The sequence below is a fragment of the Bubalus kerabau genome, chromosome 4 (genome assembly GCF_029407905.1).
Source record: "Bubalus kerabau isolate K-KA32 ecotype Philippines breed swamp buffalo chromosome 4, PCC_UOA_SB_1v2, whole genome shotgun sequence".
Taxonomy (NCBI): domain Eukaryota; kingdom Metazoa; phylum Chordata; class Mammalia; order Artiodactyla; family Bovidae; genus Bubalus; species Bubalus kerabau.
In genome coordinates this window covers 137290716-137318707 of record NC_073627.1, presented here as the reverse complement: position 1 = coordinate 137318707, position 27992 = coordinate 137290716, and the positions used below count along the sequence as shown (strand labels likewise).

Genomic DNA, 27992 nt, shown 5'->3' with positions numbered 1-27992 from the left:
GCGGCGGTATACAGAGGAGCCCCGCGGCGGTATACAGAGGAGCCCCGCGGCGGTATACAGAGGAGCCCCGCGGCGGTATACAGAGGAGCCCCGACGTCTGGCCATCAGAGGCGGGTTTCCAAGTTCCACGGACGACCGTGAAGATTCCTCATGACTGTGCCTGCCATCAACCTGCGGGGACCTCGACAGCGAACGCTGCCCGACCACAAGCGGCAGCGGGGACGGAAGGCACCGGCCTCCTCGAGCGCCGGTGCAGGGCGCTCCGGTGGCCCCAAACTTCGGTTCGGGTACCTCGTCTTCGTCATGGGTGTCGTGTTGTGGGTGAGTACCACCGCGGGTACCACTCCGGAACGCGCGCCGGGTGGCCGGTAAATGGCGGCGGGAAAAGACCCGGCGGTGTGCATGCCCGGGTCAGCTGCGGCCGGGGCATGTCCGAGCGAGATCTACCGTGGGCTGAATGCGGGGAAGGAGCAGGTTCAGGGCCTGGCGGGACCGACCCGGGCCCAGAGGGAGAAGAGCCTGTGTTCTCTGTCCCGGTCCTAGGCTTGTCTGGCTGTCCCAGAAGTAAATTCCAAAGGAAAAAGAATGGAAAACTCTTTTGCAAGCTTCTCCGCTCCCCTTCCTTCCCCTCTCCTCCCTCCCGTGTCCCTTCTTCTTTTTCCTCTCCCCTCCCCTTTTTTGTTGAGATTCTAGAATATGCTCATCGCATCTATTCTTCCCCTCGATTTGTACAGAAAAGTAGCTTTCCCACCCTCCCTTGCATTCAGCACCCCTTCTGGGCTGAAGTCAGTCATTTTGCAAATTCCTTCCACTTTCTTCCGCAGCAACCCACAGGGCTTACAGGGTAAATCCCCAGTAATCAGGCGGCTAGCCTCAGGGGCTCTGCCTAGTTTAGGAGGAAAGGGTCTGAAGATGTTCTTTTGATTTCTGTTTTGAGTCTGAAACAGGTGTGGCATGCATCCTGAAAAAACTATTTAATGGCTGCCCTGAACTCCAGGCGGAAGGGTCTACTGTTAACCTAGCTGTCTTTTTACTTGTAAAAACAACCCCACAGTCACACAAATCTTAGAAGAAACAGGTCTCAGAGCACAGGAAGACCTTGAGAACAAGTCTGACACTATGGCTTTGTCACAGCTGATGAGGTTTAGAGTAAAAGAGAAACCCTGTATGATGTTACTTACACGTTACTTACACTTGCACGCGCAATAGAAAAATTACAACAAACTAGTGAGTAACACACAAAAAAGAAGCAGACTCAGGGATACAGAGAAAACCTGGTGGTTACCAGTGAGGAGAGAGAAGCAGGGAGAGTCAAGATAGGGATGAGGGGAAAAGAAGAGTTATTGTGAGATTATATGAAATCCTGTGTGTGAATCGCTTGAAAATTGTAAAGCACTATAGAATTTAAAGAATCTTTTGTTCAAAAAAAACCAAACCAAAACAAACAAAAAAACGAAACGGTGCAGCTTTTAGGGCCCATTTGTCCCCAGGGAGGAAAGAGTAGTGTTGTTTTGGGTAACCTATCAAGGGATAGTGAAAATCAAGCTAGACCCTAAAACAGTTACATCAGCTCCGGGAAGTCACATGGGAACACAGCAAGGTCCAACTAGACTCTGCAAACCCAGTTAACAGTATTGCATCACTTGCAGGAAGTAAGTGGTAAGAAGCAGGAAAGGAAATCCCTACTCGGGACTCAGCTCTAACTTCACCAGCTTGGTAGCGGTGGACAAATTGCTGAGCCGAACTGAAGACACTTCCACGACCCATCCTCCGTTCTCAGTTCCTTTCTTTCTTTTAATTGGCCAAGGCTCAAAGGCTGCAGGAATCTTAGTTCCCAACCTAGGATCCAGCCTTGACCCCCACAGTGAAAGTGCGGCACCCTAACCACTGGACCACCAGGGAAGTTCCCTCGTTTCCCTCTCTCTTTTGTCCCACGCTGCTGCTCCACCGCAGCCCTCCTGTCTCCCTCCTCTCTCTCTCTCACACCCCCAACCCACTCTCCACACACACACACACACCACAAGTCTGTGAGTGGCAAAGTCTCACATCTCCACCGCACCCGGTGCACCCCAGTGTTTGTCTCTCCAACAGCCCGAAATGGAGATTACACACCAGGAAGCCTCCTCCTCGTCCATCCCAGCCCCCCCCCCCCCCAACTCCCGTTACTTTGACTTCGTTCTTGTCTGTGATCCTGGCACTGTGGGACTTTTCCCTCCATGTCCACACCTGTTCTCTGCCACTGGGAGTCTTGTCCCATCTGCCTTGCAGCCCTTCCAGGCTCTTTTCACCTTGGTGACTTTACGGGAATCGCTGTCTCTGCCTCAGGTTCCTGTGGCCAGAACTGCCCTGAGGAAAGCAAGGACCTCGCCTTGTCCCCGGTGCCCCACAGCCCCTGCACAGGGCTACTCAGCAGGCTGCAGACAGGACTCCCCCTGAATGCGTGGGTGGTGTGGGTTCTAAGATGCCTGCACTAATGTTAGTGTTGTGTCCTGCTCTGAGGGGCATGGAGGGTATTGATCTGGGTGGTGGGAAATGTGACCGGCAAGCTGGGGACAGAATAGAGATAACTGAATGTCAATGCTGAAGGATTGCCCAGGTCCATAGAAGACTATTTCAAGTTTTCATCTGATGTTACCAAAGATTTTTTAAACGTATATTTGTAGTGTTACAAGTGTCAATTCATCAGGAAGACATCTTAACCATAAATATATTGTGCCTAATAAAAGAGCTTTAAAAATACATAAAGCAAAAATGGATGAAATCAAAGGACTATCATATCACCCTTTAATGAAAATGAAAAAGGGTAGTAACATTATCGGGCTTCCCCAGTGGTTCAGCGGTAAAGAATCTGTCTGCCAATGCAGGAGACACAGGTTAGATCCCTAGGCTGGGGAAGATCCTCTGGAGGAGGAAATGACAACCCACTCCAGCATGCTTGCTGGAATATCCCATAGAGGAGCCTGGCAGGCTACAGTCCAGGGGGTCTCAGAGTCTCTCACAACTTAGCCACTAAACAACAGCAAAAGTAATGCTGTTAACCATAACGGGAATTCCCCTGACCGTTCAGTTGTTAGGACTCTGCTGTCTTATGGAGGGCACAACAGGTTCATTGGTTGAGGAACTAACATCCTCGAAGCTGCACAGAGAGACCAAATTAATAAAAAAAGAAAAAGAAAAATCAACCATCTTGATTTAATTGACATTCAGAGAGCACGCTTGCAACATCTAATGAAGACTCATTCTTTTTTGATGAATGTGGTACTTCCACTAAGATAGACCACATTCTAGACAATTTAAAAAGTCTAAATAAGTTTAAAAGCAATGAAATCATATAAACTCTATTCTCTGACTTTAATGAAATTACATTGCTAGTCAAGAATGATCTCTAGAAAAGGACTCCAAAATTTGACTATTAAGCAACATCCTTCAAATCATTATGGTTCTTACATGAAATCAAAAGAATATTTTTTTTGAATTTAAAAACAAATAGTAATGAATACATACTAAGTGGAAACTTGTGAAAAGCTGCTAACACAGTGCTTAAACTGCAGTTTTCAATTAAAGTGCACTGCTGCTGCTGCTGCTAAGTTACTTCAGTCGTGTCCGACTCTGTGCGACTCCATAGACGGCAGCCCACCAGGCTCCCCCGTCCCTGGGATTCTCCAGGCAAGAACCCTGGAGTGGGTTGCCATTTCCTTCTCCAATGCATGAAAGTGAAAAGTGAAAGTGAAGTCACTCAGTCGTGTCTGACTCTTTAGTGACCCCATGGACTGCAGCCTACCAGGCTCCTCCGTCCATGGGATTTTCCAGGCAAGAGTACTGGAGTGGGGTGCCATCACCTTCTCCGAATTAAAGTGTGAGTGCATGCTAAGTCACTTCAGTTGTGTCCTAGCCTTTGTAACCCTATGGACTGTAGCTCGCCATGCTCCTCTGTCCAAGGGATTCTCCAGGCAAGAATGGAGTGGGTTGTTGTGTCCTCCCCCAGGGAATCTTCCCGACCCAGGGACTGAACCCACATCTCTTTAAGTCTTTAAGTCTCTTGCATTGGCAGGTGGGTTCTTTACCACTGGTGCCACCTGGGAAGCTCTTCCAATTAAAGATGTTCTATTAAAAAGAATAGGGGGTTGGGAGAAGTGGGGAGTAAAATTTTTTTAAAGTAAAGAAAAAAAAGCGACCTGAAGGTTCACATTTTTAAATCACCATAAAACAAGTGTAAATTAAACTCAGAAGAATAGGGAAAAAATAATACTATGAGTAGAAATCAATGAAATAGAATACAAATAATGAAAGGAATTGACAAACCAAGTGTTGATTCTCTGAAATGATGAACAAAATTAACAAACCAAATTTTAAAAGAAAAAAGGCCAAAAAAACAAAAAATACCAGTATCAACAATTAATGATAAGATATTATAACAAACTCTGCAGCCATAGAAAGGACAATAAGGGGAACTTAGGAATAATTTAATGTCAAATAAATTTGAACTTGAATAAAATGGACAAATTCCTTGAGAATATTACTTAGCAAAACAAATACAAGATGAAAAGAAAATCTGATTAATCCTTTATCTTTTTATGAATTAGAATTCATCACTTAAAATCTTACAGCAATGAAAACTGCAGGCCCATGTAGTTTCATTGAGGAATTCTATAAATATTCATAGAAAAAATAATATCAGTCTTATACCAATTCTTTCAGAAAATATGAACAGGCAACAGTTCTTCACTGTTTTATAAAGCCAGCACAACCCTGGTATCAAAAACTTACAATGACATTACCAAAAAAAAAAAAAAATACTGACCAACATCTATTATACACGCAAAAATCCTTCATTAAGGAACTTCCCTGGTGGTCCAGTGGTTAAGACTCTCCCTTTCCAATACAGGGCTTCCCTGGTGACTCAGATGGTAAAGAATCTGCCTGCAGTGGGGGAGACCCAGAGTTGATCCCTGGGTTGGGAAGATCCCTTGGAGAAGGGAATGGGTACCCACTCCATTATTCTTGCCTGGAAAATTCCATGGACAGAGGAGCCTGGCTGGCTACAGTCCATGGGATCGCAAAGCTGGACACAACTGAGCGACTAACACTTTCACTTGCATAGTTTGAAATCAAGAAGCAAGATGCCACCAGCCTTCCTCATCTTTTCTAAAAAATTACTTTGGCTCTTCAGAGTCTTTTGTGGTTCTGTAAAAAGTTTAATTCTTTGTCCTATTTCTGTGAAAAGTGCCATTGAAATTTTGATAAAAATTGCATCGAATCTATAGATTTCTATGGGTATATGGACATTTACAAATATTGATTATTCAAATCCATAAGCATGGACTATTTTTCCATTTATTTGTGCAGTTTTCAATGTACAGGTCTTTGACCTCCTTGGCTAAATTTATTCAACTTATTCATAGGAATTTTATTTTTTTGATGCCACTGTAAATTAGATTGTTTTCTTATTTCTCTTTCTGCTGGTTTGTTATTCATGTAAAGAAATGCACCATATGTTTTCATATGGATGTTTATATCCTGTAACTATACTGGCTTCATTTATTAGTCTTAAGAGGTTTTTTTTCAATGGAGTGTTTAGCATTTTCTATACATAATATCATGTCACCTGCAAAATGTGACACTTTTAGTTCCTCCTTTCCAAGTTGGATGCTTTTTATTTCTTTTTCTTACCTAATCGCTCTGGCTGGGACTTCTAATACTATGTTAAATAAAGATGACACAAGTGAGTGTCTTTATCTTGTTCCTGATCTTAGAGGAGATAATTTCAGCTTTTCACTATGGAATGTGGTGTTTGCTGTGGCCTTGTCACATAGGGTTTTATTTGTTGAGGTGTATTTCCTCTATGTCTGCTTTGTTGAGAGTTTTATCATAAATCAATATTGAATTTGTCAAATGCTTTTTTTGTACCCATTGAGATGATCATATGACTTTTGTTCTTCATTTTACTAATGTGGTATATCACATTGACTGTGATTTTTTTTTTTATTTGTAAAATTTGAACCATAGTTTGCATCCTTAGAATAAATCCCACTGATTATGTTGTATGGTCCTTTTAATGTATTGTTGAATTCAGCTTTCTAAAATTTTGTTGATGACTTTTGCATTTGTGTTCATCAAGAATATTGGCCTGTAAATTTCTTTGTGTGTGTATGTGGCTGACTTCCAGTCAACCTGAATCTAGGCACTGAGATCTTCCCCTTTGGGATAGTGGTACTGCAAGTGTGTGTGTGGGTCTGGCTGCTCTCTGCCCAAAAGCCAATAAACAGTCCAGGTTGGTGGTAAGGAAAGTTTGCTTTATTTCAGATGCTTACAAGTTGGGGGCGAGAGTGGTGAACATCTCTCCGAAGGCCGACTCCCCGCCCCCACCGGCAGCCTGTGGGCAAGAGCTTTTATAGACAGAAGTGAGGAGGGAGCCACATACAGAAACAGCAGAGTCAGCTCTGATAGTCATCTTCAAATTGATCATCGGTGGTCTGACCAGCATCATCTTGATTGTTTTAGGTCCAGTTCCAGGGTCCATTTGTTTCCATTTCTCTGAGGCCAGTTCTTGGAATTGTGGCAGCTCATATCCTGGGTACAGTCTGGTCATCATGTAGTTAACTTCCCCACTTGGGGTTTCAGTATCTGTAAGACAGCTCACCATGAAGATGCTCAACATCACTCATTCAGAGAAATGCAAATCAAAACCACAGTGAGATACCATCTCACACGGATCACAATGGCTGCTATCAAAACGTCCACAAACAATAAATGCTGGAGAGGGTGTGGAGAAAAGGGAACCCTCTTACACTGTTGGTGGGAATGCAAACTAGTACAGCCACTATGGAGAACAGGGTGGAGATTCCTTTAAAAACTGGAAATCGAACTGCCATATGACCCAGCAATCCCACTGCTGGGCATACACACCAAGGAAACCAGAATTGAAATAAACATGTGTACTCGAATGTTCATCGCAGCACGGTTTACAATAGCTAGGTCATGGAAGCAACCTAGATGTCCATCAGCAGATGAATGGATAAGAAAGCTGTGGTACACAATGGAATCTTACTCAGCTATTAAAAAGAGTGCATTTGAATCAGTTCTAATGAGGTGGATGAAACTGGAGCCTATTATACAGAGTGAAGTAAGTCAGAAAGAAAAAAACCAGTAGAGTATACTAATACATGTATATGGAATTTAGAAAGATGGTAACGATAACCTGTATGGGAGACAGCAAAAGAGACACAGATATAAAGAACAGACTTTTGGACTCTGTGGGAGAAGATGAGGGTGGGATGATTTGAGAGAATAGCATTGAAACATGAATATTATCATAGTTAACTAGATCTCCAGTCTCGGTTCGATGCATGAGACAGGGTGCTCAGGGCCGGTGCACTGGGATGACCCTGAGAGATGGGATGGGGAAGGAGGTGAGAGGGGGTTCAGGATGAGGAACACATGTTCACCCACGGCTGATTCATGTCAATGTATGGCAAAAACCACTACAATATTGTAATTAGCCTCCAATTAAATTAATTAAAAAAAAAAAAGACAGCTCACAGGTTATGGCTCAGAATATTATCTATAGCCCTTGAGAAAGAAAGAAAGATCCTTGACTAAGCTTAATGACTACATTATTATTATTTGGTCTCCTTTGACTATTTTCTTTAGTTTCTGCATTTCTCACTTCTTTGATGAAACTTATTCTTGGACTGAAGTTTTCCATAGACATGAGGCAGGCAAAGGACGTAGTCGGGGGAGGGGCAAGGACCATAGTGTCCTGCTCCGTTGCAATAGGACAGGTCTTGGCACATGCTCAACTACTGGGAACTCTTAAAAAATATAGTAGGCTGCTTCAACAATCCCAAGAGTTTGAGAGATGACTAAGAGCAGGCTGAATGAAAAATTCATTTCTTACACAAGGCAACTCCTTCAAGACTGGGAGAGAGGGGGTTTCATCTACTGTATAGAAAGAAACACAGAGAGTCAAGCAAAATGAAGAAACAGAGAAACCTGTTCCAAGTCACTAAATGAGATAAAGCCTTAGGAAGAAGCCTTAGTGAAATGGAGATAAATAATTTAGTTGATAAAGAGTTCAAAGTAATGGTCATAAAGAAGCTTGCTGAACTGGGGAGAAGAATGGATGAACACAGTGAGAACTTCAAGAAAGAGATGGGAAATATAAGAAACTGTCAAATAGAAGCCACAGAGCTGAAACATACAATAACTGAACTGAAAAACAATAGAAGGGTTCAGCAGCAGACTAGGTAAAGTAAAGAAAGGATCAGTCATCTCAAAGACAAAGCAGTGGAAACTTCCCTGGTGGTCCAGTGGTTAAGACTCCAGCTTACAGTGCAGGGGAAAGTGAAAGTGAAATTCACTCAGTCCTGTCTGACTATTTGCGACCCCATAGACTGTGTGGATCATGATAAACTGTGGAAAATTCTGAAAGAGATGGGACTACCAGACCACCTGACCTGCCTCTTGAGAAACTGTATGCAGGTCAGGAAGCAACAGTTAGAACTGGACATGGAACAACAGACTGGTTCCAAATAGGAAAAGGAGTACGTCAAGGCTGTATATTGTCACCCTGCTTATTTAACTTCTTTGCAGAGTACATCATGAGAAACGCTGGACTGGAAGAAGCACAATCTGGAATCAAGATTGCCTGGAGAAATATCAATAACCTCAGATATGCAGATGACACCACCCTTATGGCAGAAAGTGAAGAGGAACTAAGAAGCCTCTTGATGAAAGTGAAAGAGGAGAGTGAAAAAGTTGGCCTAAAGCTCAACATTCAGAAAGCGAAGATCATGGCATCTGGTCCCATCACTTCATGGGAAATAGATGGGGAAACAGTGTCAGACTTTATTTTTCTGGGCTCCAGAATCACTGCAGATGGTGATTGCAGCCATGAAATTAAAAGACACTCCTTGGAAGGAAAGTTATGACCAACCTAGATAGCATATTGAAATGCGGAGACATTACTTAGCCAACAAAGTCCGTCTAGTCAAGGCTATGGTTTTTCCAGTGGTCATGTATGGATGTGAGAGTTGGACTGTGAAGAAAGCTGAGCACCGAAGAATTGATGCTTTTGAACTGTGATGTTAGAGAAGACTCTTGAGATTCCCTTGGACTGCAAGGAGATCCAACCAGTCCATTCTGAAGGAGATCAGTCCTGGGTGTTCTTTGGAAGGACTGATGCTAAAGCTGAATCTCCAGTACTTTGGCCACCTCATGCGAAGATTTGACTCATTGGAAAAGACTCTGATGCTGGGAGGTATTGGAGGCAGGAGGAGAAGGGGATGAGATGGCTGGATGGCATCACTGACTCCATGGACATGAGCTTGAGTGAACTCCGGGAGTTGGTGATGGACAGGGAGGCCTGGCGTGTTGCAATACATGGGATCGCAAAGAGTTGGACACGACTGAGCGACTGAACTGAACTGGACTATACAGTCCATGAAATTCTCCAGGCCAGAATGCTGGAATGGGTAGCCGTTCCCTTCTCCAGGGGCTTCTCTCAACCCAAGGATCAAACCCAGGTCTCCCGCATTGCAGGCGGATCCTTTACCAGATGAGCCGTCAGGAAAGCCCAAGATTACTGGAGTGGGTAGCCTATCCCTTCTCTAGCAGATCTTCCCGACCCAGGAATTGAACTGAGGTCCCCTGCACTGCAAATGGATTCTTTACCAGCTGAGCTACCAGAAAGCAATGCAGAAGATGTAGGTTCAATCCCTGGTCAGGGAACTGAGGTCCCATATGCCACGGTGCAACTAAGCACACGCTGCGACTGCTGAGCTCACACACCACAACCTGAGAGTCCATGCACTGCAACAAAAGAGCCACGTGACAAAACTAAGACCTGATGCAACCAAATAGACAAATATATATTTTTCAAAATGTTTTAAAAAAGGACAAAGCAGTGGAACTTGCCCAATCAGAATATCAGAGAAGAAAAAGAATGAAATAAAGTGAAGATAGCTTCAGGAACTTATGGGACAACATTAAAGGACATTATAGGGCAATACTGCATTATAGGGCTCCAAAGGAGAACTAGAAAGGGGCAGAAAACTTATTTGATTAAATAATGGCTGAAAACTTACCTAATGTGGGGAAGGAATCAGACATCTAGATACAGGAAGCTCAGAAAGTTCAAAATAAAGACCTTAAAGAGATCCTTGCTGCTACTGCTGCTGCTGCCTTAAAGAGATCCTTACTAAGACACATTATAATTAAAATGTCAAAAGTTAAAGATAATGGAGAGAATACTAAAAACAGCAAGAGAAAAACAACTTGTTACATACAAGGGAACCCCCATAAGGCTATCAACAGACTTTTCAGCACAAAAATTGCAAGTCAGAAGGGAGTGGCACAATATATTCAAAATGCTAAAAGGAAAAAAACCTCTAACCAGTAATACTCTACATGGCAAAGTGATTATTCATTAATCGAAGAGAGAGAAACAGTTTTCCAGACAGCTGGCCCTAAAGAATGGTCAAGAGTGGTAAAGAACTCGCCTGCCAATTCAGGAGACTCGGGAGATGCAGGTTCCATCCCTGGGTGGGGAAGATCCTCTGGAGGAGGACATGGCAACTCACTCCAGTGTTCTCTCCTGGAAAATTCCATGGGCAGAGGAGCCTGGTGGGCTCCAAAAAGTCGGACATGACTGAGGACATTATGGTTATGGTTACCAAACAAAAGCTAAAGGAGTTAATCACTAAACTGGCCTTAAAACAGATGTTAAAAAAAATTTTTTTAAGCTGAAAATAAAAGCCATTAAATAATAACAAGAACAGATAAGAAAGAATAAATTTCACTGGAAGGTAAGTATTTAGTAACAGTACTGGTTTGATTACTTATAAAGCTAATATGAAGCTTAAAGACAAAAGCAGTAAAAATAACTAGGATTACAGTAATTAACAAAGGAATATTCAAGATGAAAAGATGTGAAAAGTGACATCAAAAATGTACAATGTTGGGCGTAGGAGACTAAAAATGATGAGCTTTAGAATGGGGTCGCACTTGTTATCAACTTAAAATAGACTGTTATAGATATAAGTTGTCATATGTGGGGCTTCCTGGGTAGCTCAGCTGGTAAAGACTCCCCTGCAATGCAGGAGACTCCGATTCAATTCCTGGGTTGGGAGGTTCCCCTGGAGAAGGGACAGGCTACCCACTTCAGTATTCTTGGGCTTCACAAAACAAAACCTATAGTTAATACACAAAAGATCAATGTCTTTTAAAAACCTGAGGATAGTTCCTTAACATTTGATCCTGTAATCTGATTTTTTGTTTGTTTGCACTATGTATAATGCTTATTTGTAAAAGTGTGTGTGTGAGTGTGTGTATGTGTGTGTGAACTGCTTGAGGAGGGAGAGGGAGTCTCCTCATGGGCCAGGGTACCTGATTCTTGGTCCACACACTTGACATTGCTCCAGGGGGTATAGGCCATGGCCACGAGCTTCCTCAGGGCACCTGGGTACAGACACAGGGATGACGTAGAGGACCCATCAGGGACAGCTGGCTGGATGAGGAGAAGGAAGGGGCAACCTCCTGTCCCAGGTCTTCTGACAAGACAGTGGAGAGGGGACAGGCTCCTGCTGTCTGCAGGTCAGGATCCCTTCACTCCCCCTCATTGGGCGGGAAGAGGATCCAGGCTTGTGCCCTGCAGCCCCCGGGCTCCTGCTGAGTGTTCAGAGCTGTCCTTGCAGGGCCTCTGCAAGGCCCACCCTGGCCTCCCTGGGCTGCAGGAGGAGTCCTGTGAGGGGAGGCCTCATCTAGGTCAAGGGTCACAAGGGTGTGGGCACAAGCTGAGCTTCATGCTTCAGTCAAGCTTTAAGTACGAGGCCCTCGCGTCCTCCACCTGTTGACTCTTCCTGCCAACCTCAGCCAACACTGGAGTGTCAGAGGACTGCGAATTACTATTGACCTTCAAGTCCCTAAATAGGAAAGATTCAGGTGCTACTGGAGAACAGGGCTGGGTGTGAGGCCAGTCAAGTTGGCTCAGGGTTTTATAGGAACCTTGAAGGAGCACACTCGTGGCCTCATTATGACTTCTGTCTGCTGTCAGCACCTTTGGTCTTTCTAGGCCCCTTCTTGCTTACAAAAATAATTAAAGATTATATTTAGGACTCAATAGGTATAAAGATGAATATAACTGAGACTGAACTCTATGCAAATAGTTTTGTATGATTTCAAGATTTTTTTAAAAAATTGGAGTATAATTGCTTTACAATATTGTATTATTTTCTGCTGTACAATGAAATGAACCAGCTATATGTATACACATAGCCCTCCCTCTTGGACCTCCCCAATCCTCTAGGTCATCACAGAGAATGAAGCTGAATTCCCTGTGCTATGCAGCAGGTTCCCACTAGTTATTTATTTTACACGTGGCGGTGTATATATGTCAATCCCAATCTCCCAGTTCATCCCATCCCTCCCTCCCCCACCTCCACCCCCATCCCATGTCCAGATGTGTGTCCTATACATTTGTGTCTCTCCTCCTGCCCTGCAATAGGTTCATCTGTACCATTTCTCTAGATTGTACATATATACTGAAAAATTTTTCATGGGCCACTGATGGGATCATGGGCTCTAACCTGCAGCCTGCTGTGCCCAGTGGAGAAGCTAGCTTGGCCTAAGGGGAAATGTGTTGAAGAGGTGTGGGGATGGACACTGCAAGGGGCAGTGTGGGGCCACACAGTCGGATGAGGAGGGGCCTCTGCAGCCTCAGAAGAGCCCACCAGCATGGGAAAGCCTGGGGGCGGTTGGGGCTCTATAGGAAGAGGGGAGAAAATGGGGTACAGGGAAGCTCAGGAGTTTCCCTGGTGGCTCAGATGATAAAGAATCTGTCTGCCACCCGGGAGACCCAGGTTTCACCCCTGGGTCGGGAAAATCCCCTGAGAAGGGAATGATCCCCTGATCCCCTGGAGAAGGCAGTGGCTACCCACTCCAGTATTCTTGCCCGGAGAATCCCATGGATAGAGGATCCTGGCAGGCTACAGTCCATGGGGTCGCAAACAGTTGGACATGACTTAGTGACTAAACAACAACAATCAATATAAAACATTGCTGGACTTTTTTTCTTAAATACTGTCTTTGAAATTCAGAATGTATTTTTCACTTGCAACACATCCTGATTCAGAGAAGCTGTTTGAAGTGCTCCATTCCCGTAAGGACCTGGTGATTACTCTATTGAACAGCACCACCTGGGCCTCTAGAACTTAGAGAAGGAAGTCCTAATTCTGGTTCTCAAGGAGCTCCTAGTCATTAAGAGACACAAAGAGGCACAGAAAAAATACAGTGATGAGGGAAGAGCCTTCAAACAAAGCTCATGCCATTGGGCCCTGGCGGGAAGACAAGAGGAAAAATGGGTCCGACCTGTAGCGAGTCAAACAGCGACCCACAGGAAGGGGCTCTGTGATCTGGAACGGAGCTGAAGACGTGGAAGAGCTGTCGCAACCCGGGACCCCATGTCCCTAGGCTTGACCTTCACCTCCTGGGCTCGCCTCCTTCAGATGACCTCAGTCTTCCTTGCAGGATCTGTCTCTCTCATCTAACTCATATTTATTAATAATGAAAGATGCTCTTTAAAACACCCAACCTTTAAAACCTTTCCTTAATAATGGGTTATGGTGATGACACTTCCTATTAATGATAAAAAATTCACTCTTCAATAAGGATGATACAGCAACTAGGATGCCTTCTGAAAAAGAATGTTTCTTCCTTATGCTCTTCTTATTGGATAATTAAAAGTAGGTGGATCAATGAATGAATTGTAATATATGAAACCAGAAGAGTACTGCAAAAATATGAGAAAAAATGTCTTACCACTTTGGAGAGGGGAAGAACTTCTTCAGTATGAAAACAAATGATAAAACTTGCCCAAAGCTATATAAAAATTAAGAAGAAAGCCAAAGGGAAGAAATCATGACAAAGATAAAAACAAACTAGAAAAAAAGTACTCAGAACACAAATCACACTTAGAAATGTAATTTCCTTAATCTGTAAGGATTCATAATAAACCGAAAGAAGATCAACGGGAAAATAGTAGACTTGAACAACATTATAAAACAATTAGACCAACGGACATCTATTGAATACTCCAGTCAATAACAAAATACATTCTTCTCAAGTGTGCATGGAACATTCTCCAGAATAAACCATATACTAGCTCATAAAACAAATATCAATATATTTAAAAGGAGAGCCATAATAGAACACATACCCTCCCACCACAATGGAATGAAATTAGAAATCACGAACAGGAAGGAATTGGGGAACTTCACAGCTATGATCAAATTTAAACAACACACTTTCAAATAACCAATTAGTCAAAGAAGATATCAAAAAAGAAATTGTAAAATCTTTTAAGATGAATGAAACTGAAGATACCGTATACCAACACTTATGGGATATAGCTAAAGCAGCTGAAAACTTAGAAAGAAATTTATGCCTATAAATGACTGCATTCAGGAAGAAGAAAAATCTCAAATCAATAACCTAATACTATACAGTGAGACACTAGAAAATGAAGAACATACTAAAGGTAAACAGAGGAAGGAAGTAGTACAGATTAGAACAGAAAGTAATGAAACTAAAGCTAGAAAAACAACAGAGTCCATGCTGATGAGCGTGTGATGGACCTCGTGGGGCCCTGGCCCTTCTGCTTGCCCAGGACTGCAGTAGAAACAGGAAAAGGCCGTTCTGGTCCCATCTTGTGCCCCAAGAGGAAGTGGTAAAGGAGGGAGATCAGGTTCGTGGAGGGGAAGGGAGCCAGCTGTGGTAGACTGGTTGCTCTAAGAGATGTTGTGTTACTTATTACCTGTCTTGTTTTCACTAGCTGTCAATATATTCCTGAAACCTCAAGCAGGCAGCACAGAGCGGGTGCTCCTATGGTTGTTGTATGATTGAATAAAGGCTGCATGTATTCCACTGTATGGTGGTTATAATATTTAGTAATAATCCTCCTAAAACTAAACATTTCTGATTTTTTTCAAAATTATTACATTGAATATATTTGAAAATAAAACCATATATGTTTTCTGATGACGTTAGTAGGTGACTTTCTAGAAGAGTAGAATCTGGGTCAACCCACCAAGCATATTTTGTACTTGTAAATATACAAGTGTATTTTTACTGTAACCCAGCTACACACACACACTTGGGCACAGGTGCATCCAGCTTTGGTTCCTGGAATTCAGTAGTTTTGATCTGATGTTGTGGGTCGGTCTTTGTTTTATTTTTCCTAACTGAAAAAATATTTCATATGATCCATTTATTTATTTACATTTTTGGCTGCAGTAGGTCTTCATTGCTGCACGCGGGCTTGTTCTAGTTGCAGTGAGCAGGGGCTGCTCTTCAGTGCAGTGCCCAGGTTTCTCATTGCAGTGGCTTCATAAATAAATAGATCTTTAAAAACTATGCCAGAAACGTCACATAAAGTAACTCTCCTCTAATTAAAAATTTAACACACACACACACACACACACACGCACACACACACACATCCCCCGGTGTACAGGAGAAAAACTATACGAACAGCTTAACAGATGCAGAAAAAGAATTTGAACTGACACTTAACCCCCTGTAATGAAAAGGGGAAAGTGTTAGTTGCTCAATCGTGTCCCAACAATTTGCAACCCCATGGACTGTAGCCTGCCAGGCTCCTCTGTCCATGGAATTCTCTAGGCAAGAATACTGGAGTGGATTGCCATTCCCTTCTCCAGGGCATCTTTCTGACACAGGGATTGAACCTGGGTCTCCTGCGTTGCAGGCAGATTCTTTACTGTCAGCAAAGGGACCTTCCTCCATATGATGAAGGCCACTCCCTCTTGGGGTCACATTAGAGATTAGGATAACTGAGGAAGGGGCATGAGAGAATGTTTTGAAGCAAGCTAATTTCCATGATCTAGATAGAGGGTTTGGATTTCCCAACTGTATGCATTGAAAAAAAAACAAAAAACACTTTGAATGGTTCCCGTAAGACTGTGCACGTCTTTCTTTGGAAATCTTAACATTGACGTAAACTGTAAAGAAATATTGAGCTTGAGTTACTGACATAATGTCGATGTATTAAGAGTTGCAGATATGAATTTCATCATAAAAATAAGACAGGAGAATGGACAGAGGGGGATGGATAGAGAAAGAAATATGTGATACACCTAAGTTACAGAACTTAGGTGGTGAGCATGTAAGAGTTTAATGAATGAATCTTAGAACTTTGTTGGATGTTTGAAACTGTTCGTAACAAAACATTGAGGGAGAGAGTCTGTGAGAGGAGAACCAGGGAAGAAAGGAAGGCATAGGATTGTGAGGGCAGGGAAGGGAGAGTCCACCAATTTGGGGTGACTCGGAGGAGGCCCAGACTGGGGAAAGGATGATTAGGGGACACATATGAGCTTAGCTGTCCCCAAATATTTAACTGGTGGCATTTTATCTTGTTTAGATGCAGGCAGTTGAACTGGGCTCAACATAAGCTGTTTCCATTTTCACTTTGTTTTTCTTTCTTTTTTTTCCTCTTCATGTCATTTTCTACTTTAAATCACTCCCAGATTAAAGTTACAAAACTATACAAAACCCTTTGTTTCCTGTATCATCTGAAACATAGCTGCTGACATGACAGATCCCATGACTGGACAGTTGAATGTGTATTTCCCACAAATGAGGGCAGTCTCCCCACAAATGACAAGACAATCCTGAACGTCAGAACACTATAATCAACACATTAATCCTGGTGGAATCCTCAGACTCCAGTGATTTCAGACTGGCCCCATTCTGTCATCTTTAGCACAGAGACTTGGCTAAAAACCCTATATTGCAATTTTTTCTTTCTCCATGTGATTCTGGTATTTTGTGGAACACTGACAGCTGCCTTTTGGGGACCGCTTGTTGGATTAAAGCCATAAGTCCATTACTCAATATGTGATTCTATATCCTGATTATGAAAAATTGTATTCATGGCAGAACCCTCATTTGTGAAAATGTGTGTGTGTGTGTGTGTGTGTGTGCACGCACTGTGAGAAAGAAAGAGAGAGCCTGAGAGTATTCACACGTGGTCAAATAGAAGAAGTCAAGACACAAAGTAATGGATGTTTTCTCTAATCAAGGGGATCTCTATGGTTTCTGTATCCTTATAAAAAAAATTTTCCTTGCCCATACTTTCTGGGCTTCCCAGGTGGTGCTAGTGGTAAAGAACCAGCCTGCCAACACAGGAGATGCAAGAGACTGAAGTTTGATCCCTGGGTCGGGAAGATCCCTGGAGGAGGAAATGGCAACTCACTCCAAAATTCCTGCTGGGAGAATCCCATGGACAGAGGACCCTGATGGGCTACAGTCCATGGGGTTGCAAAGAGTTGGACGTATCTGAGCACATACTTTCTGGAATAAACACTTTAAGAGGAAAAAATACAGGGGAAAAAACTTAAGTGTAAGTTACTTGCTAGCACAAAAGGCCAAAGAACAAACATGAATGAGAGTTGAGAGCTGGGAAGAAAGGTCCCAGTTCTGTTTCATTTTGCAGGTAGTGGTCAAGGAAATGTGGGGTGGATCCTAGAAGGGGTGAGAGTGTGGAAGCCACTCATGCCTGTCCCTTCTTTGTCCCTATAGGTCAAAGCTGCTTCAGCCATATCTGTAAGGAAGGATGAAATTCACCAGCAGTCATCAACCCCACTGGAACGGAGCCCCCAGCAGAAGTTATGTCCACCAGGTAGATTATAAGACTGGTCTCCAACCCTTGTCTTCATGTCTGTGTATTTATTTTTGGCTGTGCTGAGGCTGTGTTGCTGCATGGGCTCTCTCTAGTTGTGGAGAGCGGGGCCTGCTCTCCAGTTGCGGTACTTGAGCTTCTCCCTGGGGGGCTTCTCCTGTTGCAGAGCACAGGCTCTCGGGTGCACGGGCTGCAGTAGTTTCAGCCTGTGTGCTCAGTGGTGGTGGCTCCCGAGCTGTAGAGTGCAGGCTCGGTGTTTGTGACAGGTGGGCTTAGCTGCTCTGCAGCATGTGCGATCTTCTCAGACCAGGGATCGAACCCATGTATTCTGCATAGGCAGGGAGATTCTTTACCACTGAGCCACCAGGGAAGCTCCTGACCTTTCTTTTTACTGTTTAATGTGCCAGCTATGAGTGTGACTTGGATGTGTGGCTTGTAATATATTTCTGTTGGCAGTACTGGTCTAGGGTATGTGTTAGATGAAGAATCAAAAGATGAAAGCCCAGTTGAGGAGAGTTCCCCTTGTGGATTCCACAGATGGCCAAAAGAGGCCTCCGCAGCCACACGGCCAGCCTCAGGGAATCCTGCGGGGATTTTCTCACCAGCTTTTCCCTTCCTTCCCAGGATTCTATATGGAAGAAGCCATTGGAGGTTGTGCCCCATGCACCAATGGGATAGACTACACCAGTCATTCAAACACCCTCCCTTCTTGCTTACCTTGCACGACTTGCAAATCAGGTACAGAGCCTGTGGTCCCGCATGCCTGCAGTTAGGGTGCTGGGTGATGAGATGGGATTTAAATGGGACGAGGAGTCAGAGACCTGATTTCCAGCCCAGCTAGGTCTTCATCCTGTCTTAGGTCAGTAAAATAATGAAAACAGAAGTTACTTGCATAACGCGTTTCAACTGGTAGGGAAGTCTTTCAGAACATCAGCTGGAAAGAGGAGAATAACGTGTCCCTTGATGGAGGGGGCTGGATGGTAAGAGTGCAGAAGGCCTGGGGGAGTGGGGCAGGGCTGGGTTTGAGCTGTGTGATGTGTCTGATCCTGGGCCAGGCTCCTGCGGGCGCCATGCCCTCTACTCTGGGGTCTCAGCCTCTTTCAGCCTTCATGACCTGAGGTCCCTCTGCCTCTCCAGCAGGCATCACCCGTTGGGACATCACCCAAGGGTTCCTCTCCATCCACAGCATCTCAGATTCCACCTCACCCCAGCCCACTTCTTGCTCCTTATTTGTGATCTAAAACATTTTTCTTCCCAACCCTGATGCAATCTGTAATGATGCACAGTGCCTTTTGTATGCCTCGGTTGGTGACATGTGAAGAGTGGCTGTTCTATGGATGGTGTATGTGTGTTGCCACAGAAAATGCCCCCAAAATTACTTTAAAAAAAAGAGTAACTCATTTGTTTTTGGCTGCTCTGGTCTTTGCTGCGGAACTGGGGCTCTCTCTGGCTGTGGTGAGGGCGCTCCCTGTTGCTTCTCACCGTGGTGCACAGGCCCTAGGGCACAGGCTCAGTAGTTGTGGCACACGGGCGTAGCTGCCCCGCAACATGAGGGCTCTTCCCAGACCAGGCGTGGAACCTGTGTCCCCTGCTTTAATTTAACAGGCGGATTCCTAGCCACTGGACCACCCAGCAAGCCCTCCGAATTACTTCTTGAACTGAGTGGATGGAGATCTGGGTGGTGAAGAAGGGTTGAGAGACATACGAGGGAAACACACCCTCAAAACCTTATCTTTGGTCCCTAGGAGAAGAAGAAAAAAATGGCTGCACCCCGACCAAGGACACTGAGTGTCAGTGCAAACCTGGCACTTTCCGTGGAGAAGATGCCCCTGAATTCTGTCAAAAATGCAGCACCGGGTGAGACCCAGGAGCCTAGGGGGGCTTCCAACCCACAGGAGACCCCAGTTTCCTTGTACCCATTTCTCTCTCCGGCTTCCGTGAAGCCCCTCCCACCTCCCAGAGCTCCCTTGTGCCTGTGGGGTCTCCTGAGCCTGCAGCAGTGCTCCCTACCACCACTGTTTGTCCTGCACGGCTTTCCCAGTGCCCCTTCCCACGTCTCCTCGGGAGGCGCCTAGAAAGACCGAAGTGCTGACAGCAGACAGAAGTCATGAGGAGACCACGAGTGCGCTCCTTCAAGGTTCCTATAAAACCGGAGCCAACTCGACAGGCCTCACACCCAGCCCCTTGTTCCCCAGTAGCACCTGAATCTTTCCTATTCGGGGACTCGGTGGCCAATAGTAATTCACTATCCTCTGATGCTCCAGTGTTGGCTGAGATTGGTAGGAAGAGTCAACAGGTGGATGAGAGGACCTCGTGTTCAACTTTGACTGGAGAATGAGTCAAACTTGTGCCCACACCCTTCTGACCCTTGAGCTGGACGAGGCACCCCCCCCCCTCACAGAGCTCCCCATACAGCCCAGGGAGGCCAGGCAGGCCTTGAAGAGGAAGCCCAGCTCCTGAAGGACAGCTCTGAACACTCAGTAGGAGCCTGGGGGCCACAGTACACAATCTTGGATCCTTCTCCCACCCAGGGAGGGGGAGTGAGGGGACCCTCCCCTGCAGACAGCAAGAGCCTGTCTCCCCTCTACTGTCTTGTTAGGGGACCCAGGACAGGAAGCTTCCCCCTCTTTCTCCTCATCCAGCCAGCTGTCCCTGATGGGTCCCCCTGTGTCTGTACCCAGGTGCCCTGATGGGAAGGTCATGGTCATGGACTGTACCCCCTGGAGCAACATCAAGTGTGTGGACCAAGAATCAGGTACCCTGCCCCATGGGGAGGCCCCAGTTCCTAGAGAGCTAGCAACCATGAGCCAGAGACTACCCATGACTCCCTCTCCCTCCTCAGGCCCTTCAAGGCTGATGATTGGAATAATTGTAACTGGAATCATTTTCCTAATCGGATGTGTGGTATGGTGCCTCTTTAAAAGTAAGGTTCTAGAAGGGAAGGAGGAGGTGCTGGCTCCCTCCTCCATCTCCCCAATCCTCCTGTTCTTCCTGGCTTGTCTCTGATCTTGTTCCCCAGGAAACCCCTCCTCCTCCCACCTCACCTGGTCCTACAAAACTGATCACATCGGGCCCCCAACTCAGCTGACGGTCCCCTCTTCCCCTGGCCGAGTCTGGTGGGAGGAGGCAGGAGAAGAGGGTGGTTCAGGAGCACTGCACAGAGATTTTACATGGGTTTCATTTTACTTCATTTTCTCCCCTCTCTTCTCGTCCCTGAGGGTTCTCCAGATTCAGAATGTCCCGCTTGCAGTCACAGGCCCGGGGCTTTTTGTTCAGTGTCTGAGCCCCCACCCTGCACCCTGTCCCTAGGAAGGGAGGTGCGGCAAGAGCGCCCTCCCCACCACTCAGTGGATGTCTCTTCTCTTCTAGGTCCCTTTAATGAGTGCTGGCACAAGGTGATCGGTTTCTCCAGCATCTGGCGGCCTCAGACCCTCAGTAACTGCATCACAACACAGCCCAGGGTGGACACAGTCCCCGGTGTGTCCTATGCTGTTGTCCCTGAGTCTCTCAACTGGCCTGGGGGCTCTAGGCTGAATGTAGGAGGGAGACTGGCCTGCTGAGAGCTGTCCTAAGGCTGGTTGGCAGCGCTGGCCCTGTCCTTACTGTTTGAGACACCCTCACTCTGTAGCCCTGGGGCGTGGGAGGTGTCAGCAGGGGTGCTCTGTTCCCCTTAGCATCACACCAGAGTCTGGGTGCCATCAGCAGAGCCCAGATGTGCTGAGTCTATGCCCACTTGGGGGGCACAGCACAGGTGTAGGTGGGAAGGCAGAACCTACTGTGTCCCCTCAGAAGCTGTAGGGGTTTGTGGATTTGTGACTCGTGGATCGGTGCCTTGCTTTTTCGAGGCCCTTTTCTGGCGCTTATGTCCCCCAGGAAGGTCTGGGGCTCTGGACCATGCACACAACAACAGGCTGACCAATGGAGATTGACTTTCCATTCTGGTCCCTTGGCAGAAAAAGAAGCTGCAGAAAACAACGCCCAGTCCCGAGATGCAGCAAGCAGACTGCCTGTTGGTGCGTGTGGGGCTCTGGCCCTTCTGCTTGCTTGGGTCTGTGGTAGAGACAGGGAGAGGCAGTGGGTCAGGTCTCCTCTTCTCTGGGGAGGTGGTGATGGAGGGAGACCGGGGCATGGAGGGAAGGGAGCCCACCCCCTGCTCTGGAGAGAGACCAGGGCATGGAGGGGAAGGGAGCCCCAACCCGTGTTCTGGTCCACTGGCAGCTCTGATGCTACTTCTCATCTGTCTTGTCACCACATCCCTCGTCTAGAACAGGGCAGGCGAAGGGTAATCACTCCTCCCATGACTGACCCAGTGATGGAGTCAGAGCTACATAATAATTTTCTGTGTGACTGTTACATACTTTTAAGCCATTCCTCATCATAGTGGGAATTTCACATTTATTTCAAAAGTATTGTTAAGTTGAATCTACTTGAAGTAAAATTTCTTTGTCAACATATAGAAGTATTTTCACTATGTATATGTGTGTGTGTGTGTGTATATATATATGAGGAGGGCATGGCAACCCACTCCAGTATTCTTGCCTGGAGAATCCCCATGGACAGAGGAGCCCAGCAGGCTACAGTCCATGGGGTCGCAAAGAGTCAGACATGACTGAGTGACTAAACATATGTATATTATTTATGTATACACACACACACATACAGAGACGTTTACAGTTTGGGGTCATATCATTTCAATAGTTTTAAGGTTTTTGAGTATTACCTTAATTTATAAATTAGTCTAGGAGGAAGAGATCTTTTAGCTATTCTATATCTTTCTTATGAAAAGAGTTAGCATTTTAAGAGTTTTATAATACCTCAACTCCATGTGTGTTTTTCTTCAGTAAATTGCTCATTTCTTGTTGAGGCTGTACCTTTGTATTACAATGTTCTATAACCTTATGAGTGTATCCAACTCATAATTCATTATAGAATTTATTGTCATAATTTTTAACAGTCATCCATCCACACATTCACATTTAAGTACTATTGTTGAACCATTAGAGTTTTATAAGAATACAATCGTATATAAAATAACGACTCTTTTGTCCGCTCCCTTCAGAGATCCTGCATTGGTTTTGATTTGCTTACGGCTGCATCTGCCAGAATTTCAGAACAAGGTTTACTAGGCTCAGTTCTGTAACCTAGGATCCCCGGTTAAGACCAAGGCTGCTCTCTCCATTGTGTTTTACAGAAACCAGCAGCACCTGAAGGATCTCAGAGGAGAAGATGGCTGCTGGTTCCAACAGACACCACTGAAAGTGAGTGTTTTTTTCCTGGGCAGGGGATCAGGAGTGGAGGGAGGAGGGACAGTGTCCTAATTTCTGTCTCCATAGCGGTTAGGGCAACTCAGAAAGGGGATGGCTTGTCCCTGAACCATCAGGACTCTAATTCCCTCCCTGCCCCCTCCTCTTTTTCCGACCCTGAACCCCTCTGTCCTCTAACAGTGGCCCCTAACACCTCCCTGTCCTTCCCTCCTCTACCATCCTCTCTCCTCCCTGGTTGCTCAGGGCCAGGTTGACCCACTCTGAGACATCCGAGAGGTTGTGCTGTCCAGCAGGGCACCCCCTGGCCCAGGGAGGCTGTGGAGCGCCTATCCATGCATGCTAAGTCTCTTTAATCATGTCCAACTCTTTGCAACCCCATGGACTGTAGCCTGCCAGGCTCCTTAGTCCATGGGATTCTCCAGGCAAGAATACTGGAGTGGGTTACCATGCCCTCCTCCAGGGATCATTCCAACCCAGGGATCGAACCCACCTCTTACATCTCCTGCATTAGCAAGCAGGTTCTTTACCACTGGTGCCACCTGGGAAGCCCTGTGGAGCACCTGAACTGTGGCTAAATCTGATGAGCTGTAGTATATAACTCGATACTGTAGTTCAAGGAGTTGGTAGAAAAAAGGACTGTAATTTGTCTTGTTAACAGTTTTTTTTTTTTTGGTATATTCATTACATGTTGAGGGGCTTCCCTGGTGGCTCAGATGGTAAAGAGTTGGCCTGTAATGCAAGAGAACAGGGTTCAGTCCCTGGGTCAGGAAGATCCCCTGGAGAAGGGAATGGCAACCCACTCCAGTATTCTTGCCTGGAGGATCTCATGGACAGAGGAGCCTGACAGGCTACAGTCCATGAAGTCACAAAGAGTCAGGCACACAACTGAGCAGCTAACACTACATATTGCAGTGAAAAAAATTCTTAACTTACTTTTAATTGGAGGATAATTGCTTCACAATGTTGTGCTTCTTTCTGCTGTACAGCAACACGAACCAGCCATAGGTACACATATATCCCCTCCCTCTTGAGCCTCCTTCCAACACCCCCATCCCACCTCCCTTAGAGCACCGGATTGAGCTCTCTGTGTTATAAAGCCACGTCCCATTAGCTATCTATATTACATATTGAAATGAACTTTTTTAGAATACTTTGAGTTAGTACCATATTTTATGAAAACTAGTATTGTTATTTTTCATGTTTTCAGTGTAACTGTTAGAGAATATAAACTTGTGTTGGGTGCCCTCCTTATGTACTGTGGATGGTGGTGTGCACAGCATTTCACACACACAGCGTTGAATCTGCAGCACAGTCCATGAGGCGGGTGGTGTTTGCTCCATTTTAAGGTTAAATTCTTGCTCAGAGTCTGTCCCCATCCAGCTCCACCGCAGTGTCAGGCAGTGAGGCCGAGCGGGGTGTGAGGCCGGAGACCTTCCTCCCTCCAGGCCTTTGCTTTGTCCCCAGTGCAGAGGTGGCAGCCAGGGGGCCTCACCCTCCTGAGAAAGGCAGGTGCCCTCCTCTGAGGTCTGTTGCCCCTCGCTGTCCCACCCTCTGTCTCCTATCACAGATGCCTTTTCCCTCTGTGACAGCAGTCTCCTCTTCCAGATGGGCCCTCATCCCCTGCTTGGGGCAGGACTCACTGCTGACCTGGACTGCCCCCAACTGCGCTGGGTGCTGGTGAAGTCCAAGCCCAGTGCCTGTGTGGCTTGTTTGCTGCTGGGAAGCAGGTCGGGGCGCAGAGCAGCAGGCTTACCAGCAGGGGGAGCTCCTCAGGTTCCCATCCTGAAGTCTAGGCCTGAATTGAGGGTCCTTGGCCTTTGTGAAAGCCTGTTCCAACTCTGTCTCTGTGACTTTCCCCCAACCTAGGCCTGAAGCTATGCTTTGCAGCTATCTTTTCCTTCTGTGATTCGCTCCTGAGGCAGTTGGGCCTCACATGAAATGAGATCCTTGTGACCAGAGAATAGGCCTGGGTCTCTCCGGATGCCTTGTGTGAAATGCTGCCAGTCACCAAGAAGGGACAGGGGACCTCAGTCAACACCCTGATGGATGCCTTGGAAATGCTGGGGCAAAGGTTGACAAAAGAGACAATTCAAGAGCGCCTGCTGAACTCAGGAAAGTATTAACATGTTTATGAAGAAATGGAGACAGGCTCTGCTGTGCCCTTACCGTTTGAGGGCTTCAATCTTTCATTTCAGGACACACTCCTAATAGACTTCTAGTTTTTATTTGTATTTGTTTGAAACTTGTCATTCATGTTAGTATGTATGCATTTAATGATGTAACTTATAATGAAGGTGTTAGTCACTGAGTCATGTCCAACTCTTTGCGACCCTATGGACTGTCGCCCACCAGGCTCTTCTGTCCATGGGGTTTCTCCAGGCAAGAGTACTGCAGTGGGTTGCCATTTCCTTCTCCAGGGGATCTTCCCTACCCAGGGATGGAACCTAGGTCTCCTGCACTGCAGGCAGACTCCTTACCGACTGAGCCACCAGGGAGGCCCCGTAACTTGTAATATACATGATTAAAGTGCAAACATCTTGTATGTCTTGGTACTTTTATGTTTGTGCATATATTTATATGTGTAGAAAAACATTTTGCAAATATAATTTCTAGGTTTATGTGGGCTACCTGGTTGAGTACTGGCAATCCAAAGCAATTAGAAATACAAAAGGAGGGCATTCCCTGGCTGTTCAGTGGTTAGGACTCTGCGCTGAGAGCCCTGAGTTGAATCCCTGGTGAGAAAGTAAGATCCCACAAGCCATGAGGCAAAAAAAAAGTAAGATCCCACGAGCCATGAGGCAAAAACAAACAAACAAAAACCTACAAAACAACAACAACAATAAAGGAGAGCAAGCCCACTGCTGGGGGAATTTGACCACTTTGGGATTGCCTGGCGACTTCTTTAGGGTCCAGGCTTTAAACATGTCAACTTTATAGTTGGGTGAATATTTGTATTTTTCCTAGGGAGATGTTAACAAGTGAGCAGAGAGGGAGGGGAAGTGGCACCCCCGTGCTGTGTCTGGTGACCGTGAACTGGGCTGTCATTCCCCGGGCTTCCTCCTGCTCATCTGGGAGGTTAGGGTGGGACGTGGGTTAGATATGAGTGTCAGATAGTTTCTGTGTCACATCTGCTCTTATCAGTGACCTTCATTGCATCTGGGCTCAAGGAACAGAGGACAAGGATCTGCCATAGTTTTGGGGAGGAAGAATGGACGGGCTCCTAGGTTATGTTCAGTGTTGGCTTGCTCCGCACTAGATGGGCCCCCCTTGATACTGGTGCTCTGAGCCCAGAATTGCCTTTTTGTGTGTGAATTGGCTGATTAAGAATCTCACCCCTCTGTAAGCTTTGACCTTCTGCAGAAAAGACACAGAAATGCTGATTCTTAAATACTGTGAGAACTGACCTAAAATTCCTGCTATATTAGGGTGGTTTTTTTTTTTAATTAAAAAAAATTTTTTTTTACCTTCTCCTAAACCCTTCTCCGTAGTATTCCAATCACTGCAGGATAATTTAATGGCAGAAGCAATTCTCAGGGAGGTTTTTGGTCTAGTCCATCTCAAGGTTTGTATGTTGTCTTCCCTAAGGTTGATGTGACTGGTGTGGTCAAAACTGGAATTGCCTAAAATTTAGGTACAAATGGATACAGTGTGTGGAGTTCACTTGTGTTTTGAGAAGGGCCGACCCCTGTGGTCTTGGTGCTACATCCCTCTGGCCCTGATGTCCCTCCCTCTCCTGGAAGTCAGGTATTTCCTGTCTTTGCTGTTCCTTCTGTGCAGGACACTCTGCCTTCATCCCCAGAAGGAGATAGAAATGAATTCTTGGGACTTCTCTGGTGGTTCAGTGGTTAAGACTCTGCACTCCCAATGCAAGGAGCCCGAGTTCAGTCTCTGGTTGGGGAACTGAGATCCCACATACCACAACTAAGCATGTGCTCCGCAACTGAGCCCATGTGCTGTAGAGCCTGCACATCACAGCTAGAGGAGCCTGTGTGCTGCAGTGAAGAGTCTGCACAGCTAAAATAAATAAGATACAATAAAATTTGAAACTGTCACCTATATGTTACAAAAAGCATGTGCATTTGTAAAACAGTTTAAAAAAATACATAGTCAAGTGTCAGGTCACTTGTCCCTTTCTCAGAAGACTTCCTTGAGTGCCCATCTAGAGTATCAGTCTTGTCAGTATTTGTCATGTGTATTCATTTGTACCCGTTTCTTGTGTGTTTTACTAATGAGAACCTTCAAGAAACGTGAAACTTGACTCCTTTGTTGCTTCCCGGTGGGTGCTTAGTCGCTCAGTCGTGTCTGACTCTTTGCGACCCTGTGAACTAAGCCTGCCAGACTCCTCTGTCCATGGGATTCTCCAGGCAAGAATACTGGAGTGAGTTGCCATTTCCTACTCCAGGGGGATCTTCCCGATCCAGGGATCGAACCTGCGTGTCCTGTGTCTCCGGCACTGCAGGGGAGTTCTTTGCCTGCTGAGCCATCCGGGAAGCATTACTGCTTTATGCCAGTGCGAATGTGACAATTTAAAGTTTTACTTGAAGACTGGATGCCTGTTCAGGTTTCTCCTCAGTAATGAATTTGTGACCAATTTTAATGTGCAATGTCCACGTGTACATGGTGGATTCATGTTGATGTATGGCAAAACCAATACAATATTGTAAAGTAATTAGCCTCTAATTAAAATAAATAAATTTAAATTAAAAAATAAAAAAACAACCATAATACTATATCTCATCTAAAAATTGGATAATTAAAATTCATTAAATATACAAAAGAAATAAATATGCAATGTCATATACAAATTTTATAATTTTATGTAAATGTGCAATTTTATGATTTTGAACCAAATTGAATATTCAGTGTTATATACAAATTTTGCAATTTTCTATAAACATGCAATTTAAAGAATTTGTGGCCAAATTAAATATGCAATGTTATATACAAATTTTATAATTTTATATAAATAAGCATTTGGATGAATTTGTGACCAAATTACATGGCAGTAACATAAACATTTTGCAATTTTATATAAA

At 45.2% G+C, this 27992-nt stretch overlaps 1 protein-coding gene across 1 annotated transcript; it reads left to right on the top strand.

The window, feature by feature from the left end:
- Positions 1-5: 5 nt before the first annotated feature.
- On the top strand, positions 6-27624 carry LOC129650356 (tumor necrosis factor receptor superfamily member 10A-like). Its single transcript, XM_055578739.1, has 10 exons — positions 6-321; positions 17593-17692; positions 18317-18430; positions 19438-19549; positions 20374-20447; positions 20535-20615; positions 21062-21169; positions 21646-21705; positions 22884-22950; positions 24823-27624. Exons 1-9 carry the CDS (start codon positions 151-153, stop codon positions 22898-22900), a joined length of 837 nt encoding a protein of 278 aa, XP_055434714.1. The 5' UTR covers positions 6-150; the 3' UTR covers positions 22901-22950; positions 24823-27624.
- Positions 27625-27992: the final 368 nt, after the last annotated feature.

Coding starts and splice junctions, on each gene's coding strand:
- LOC129650356 (XM_055578739.1), top strand. CDS start 151: ATGACTGTGCCTGCCATCAACCTGCGGGGACCTCGACAGCGAACGCTG. Junction 18,431..19,437: donor TTGCACGACTTGCAAATCAG/GTACAGAGCCTG, acceptor TTTGGTCCCTAG/GAGAAGAAGAAAAAAATGGC. Junction 19,550..20,373: donor TGTCAAAAATGCAGCACCGG/GTGAGACCCAGG, acceptor GTCTGTACCCAG/GTGCCCTGATGGGAAGGTCA.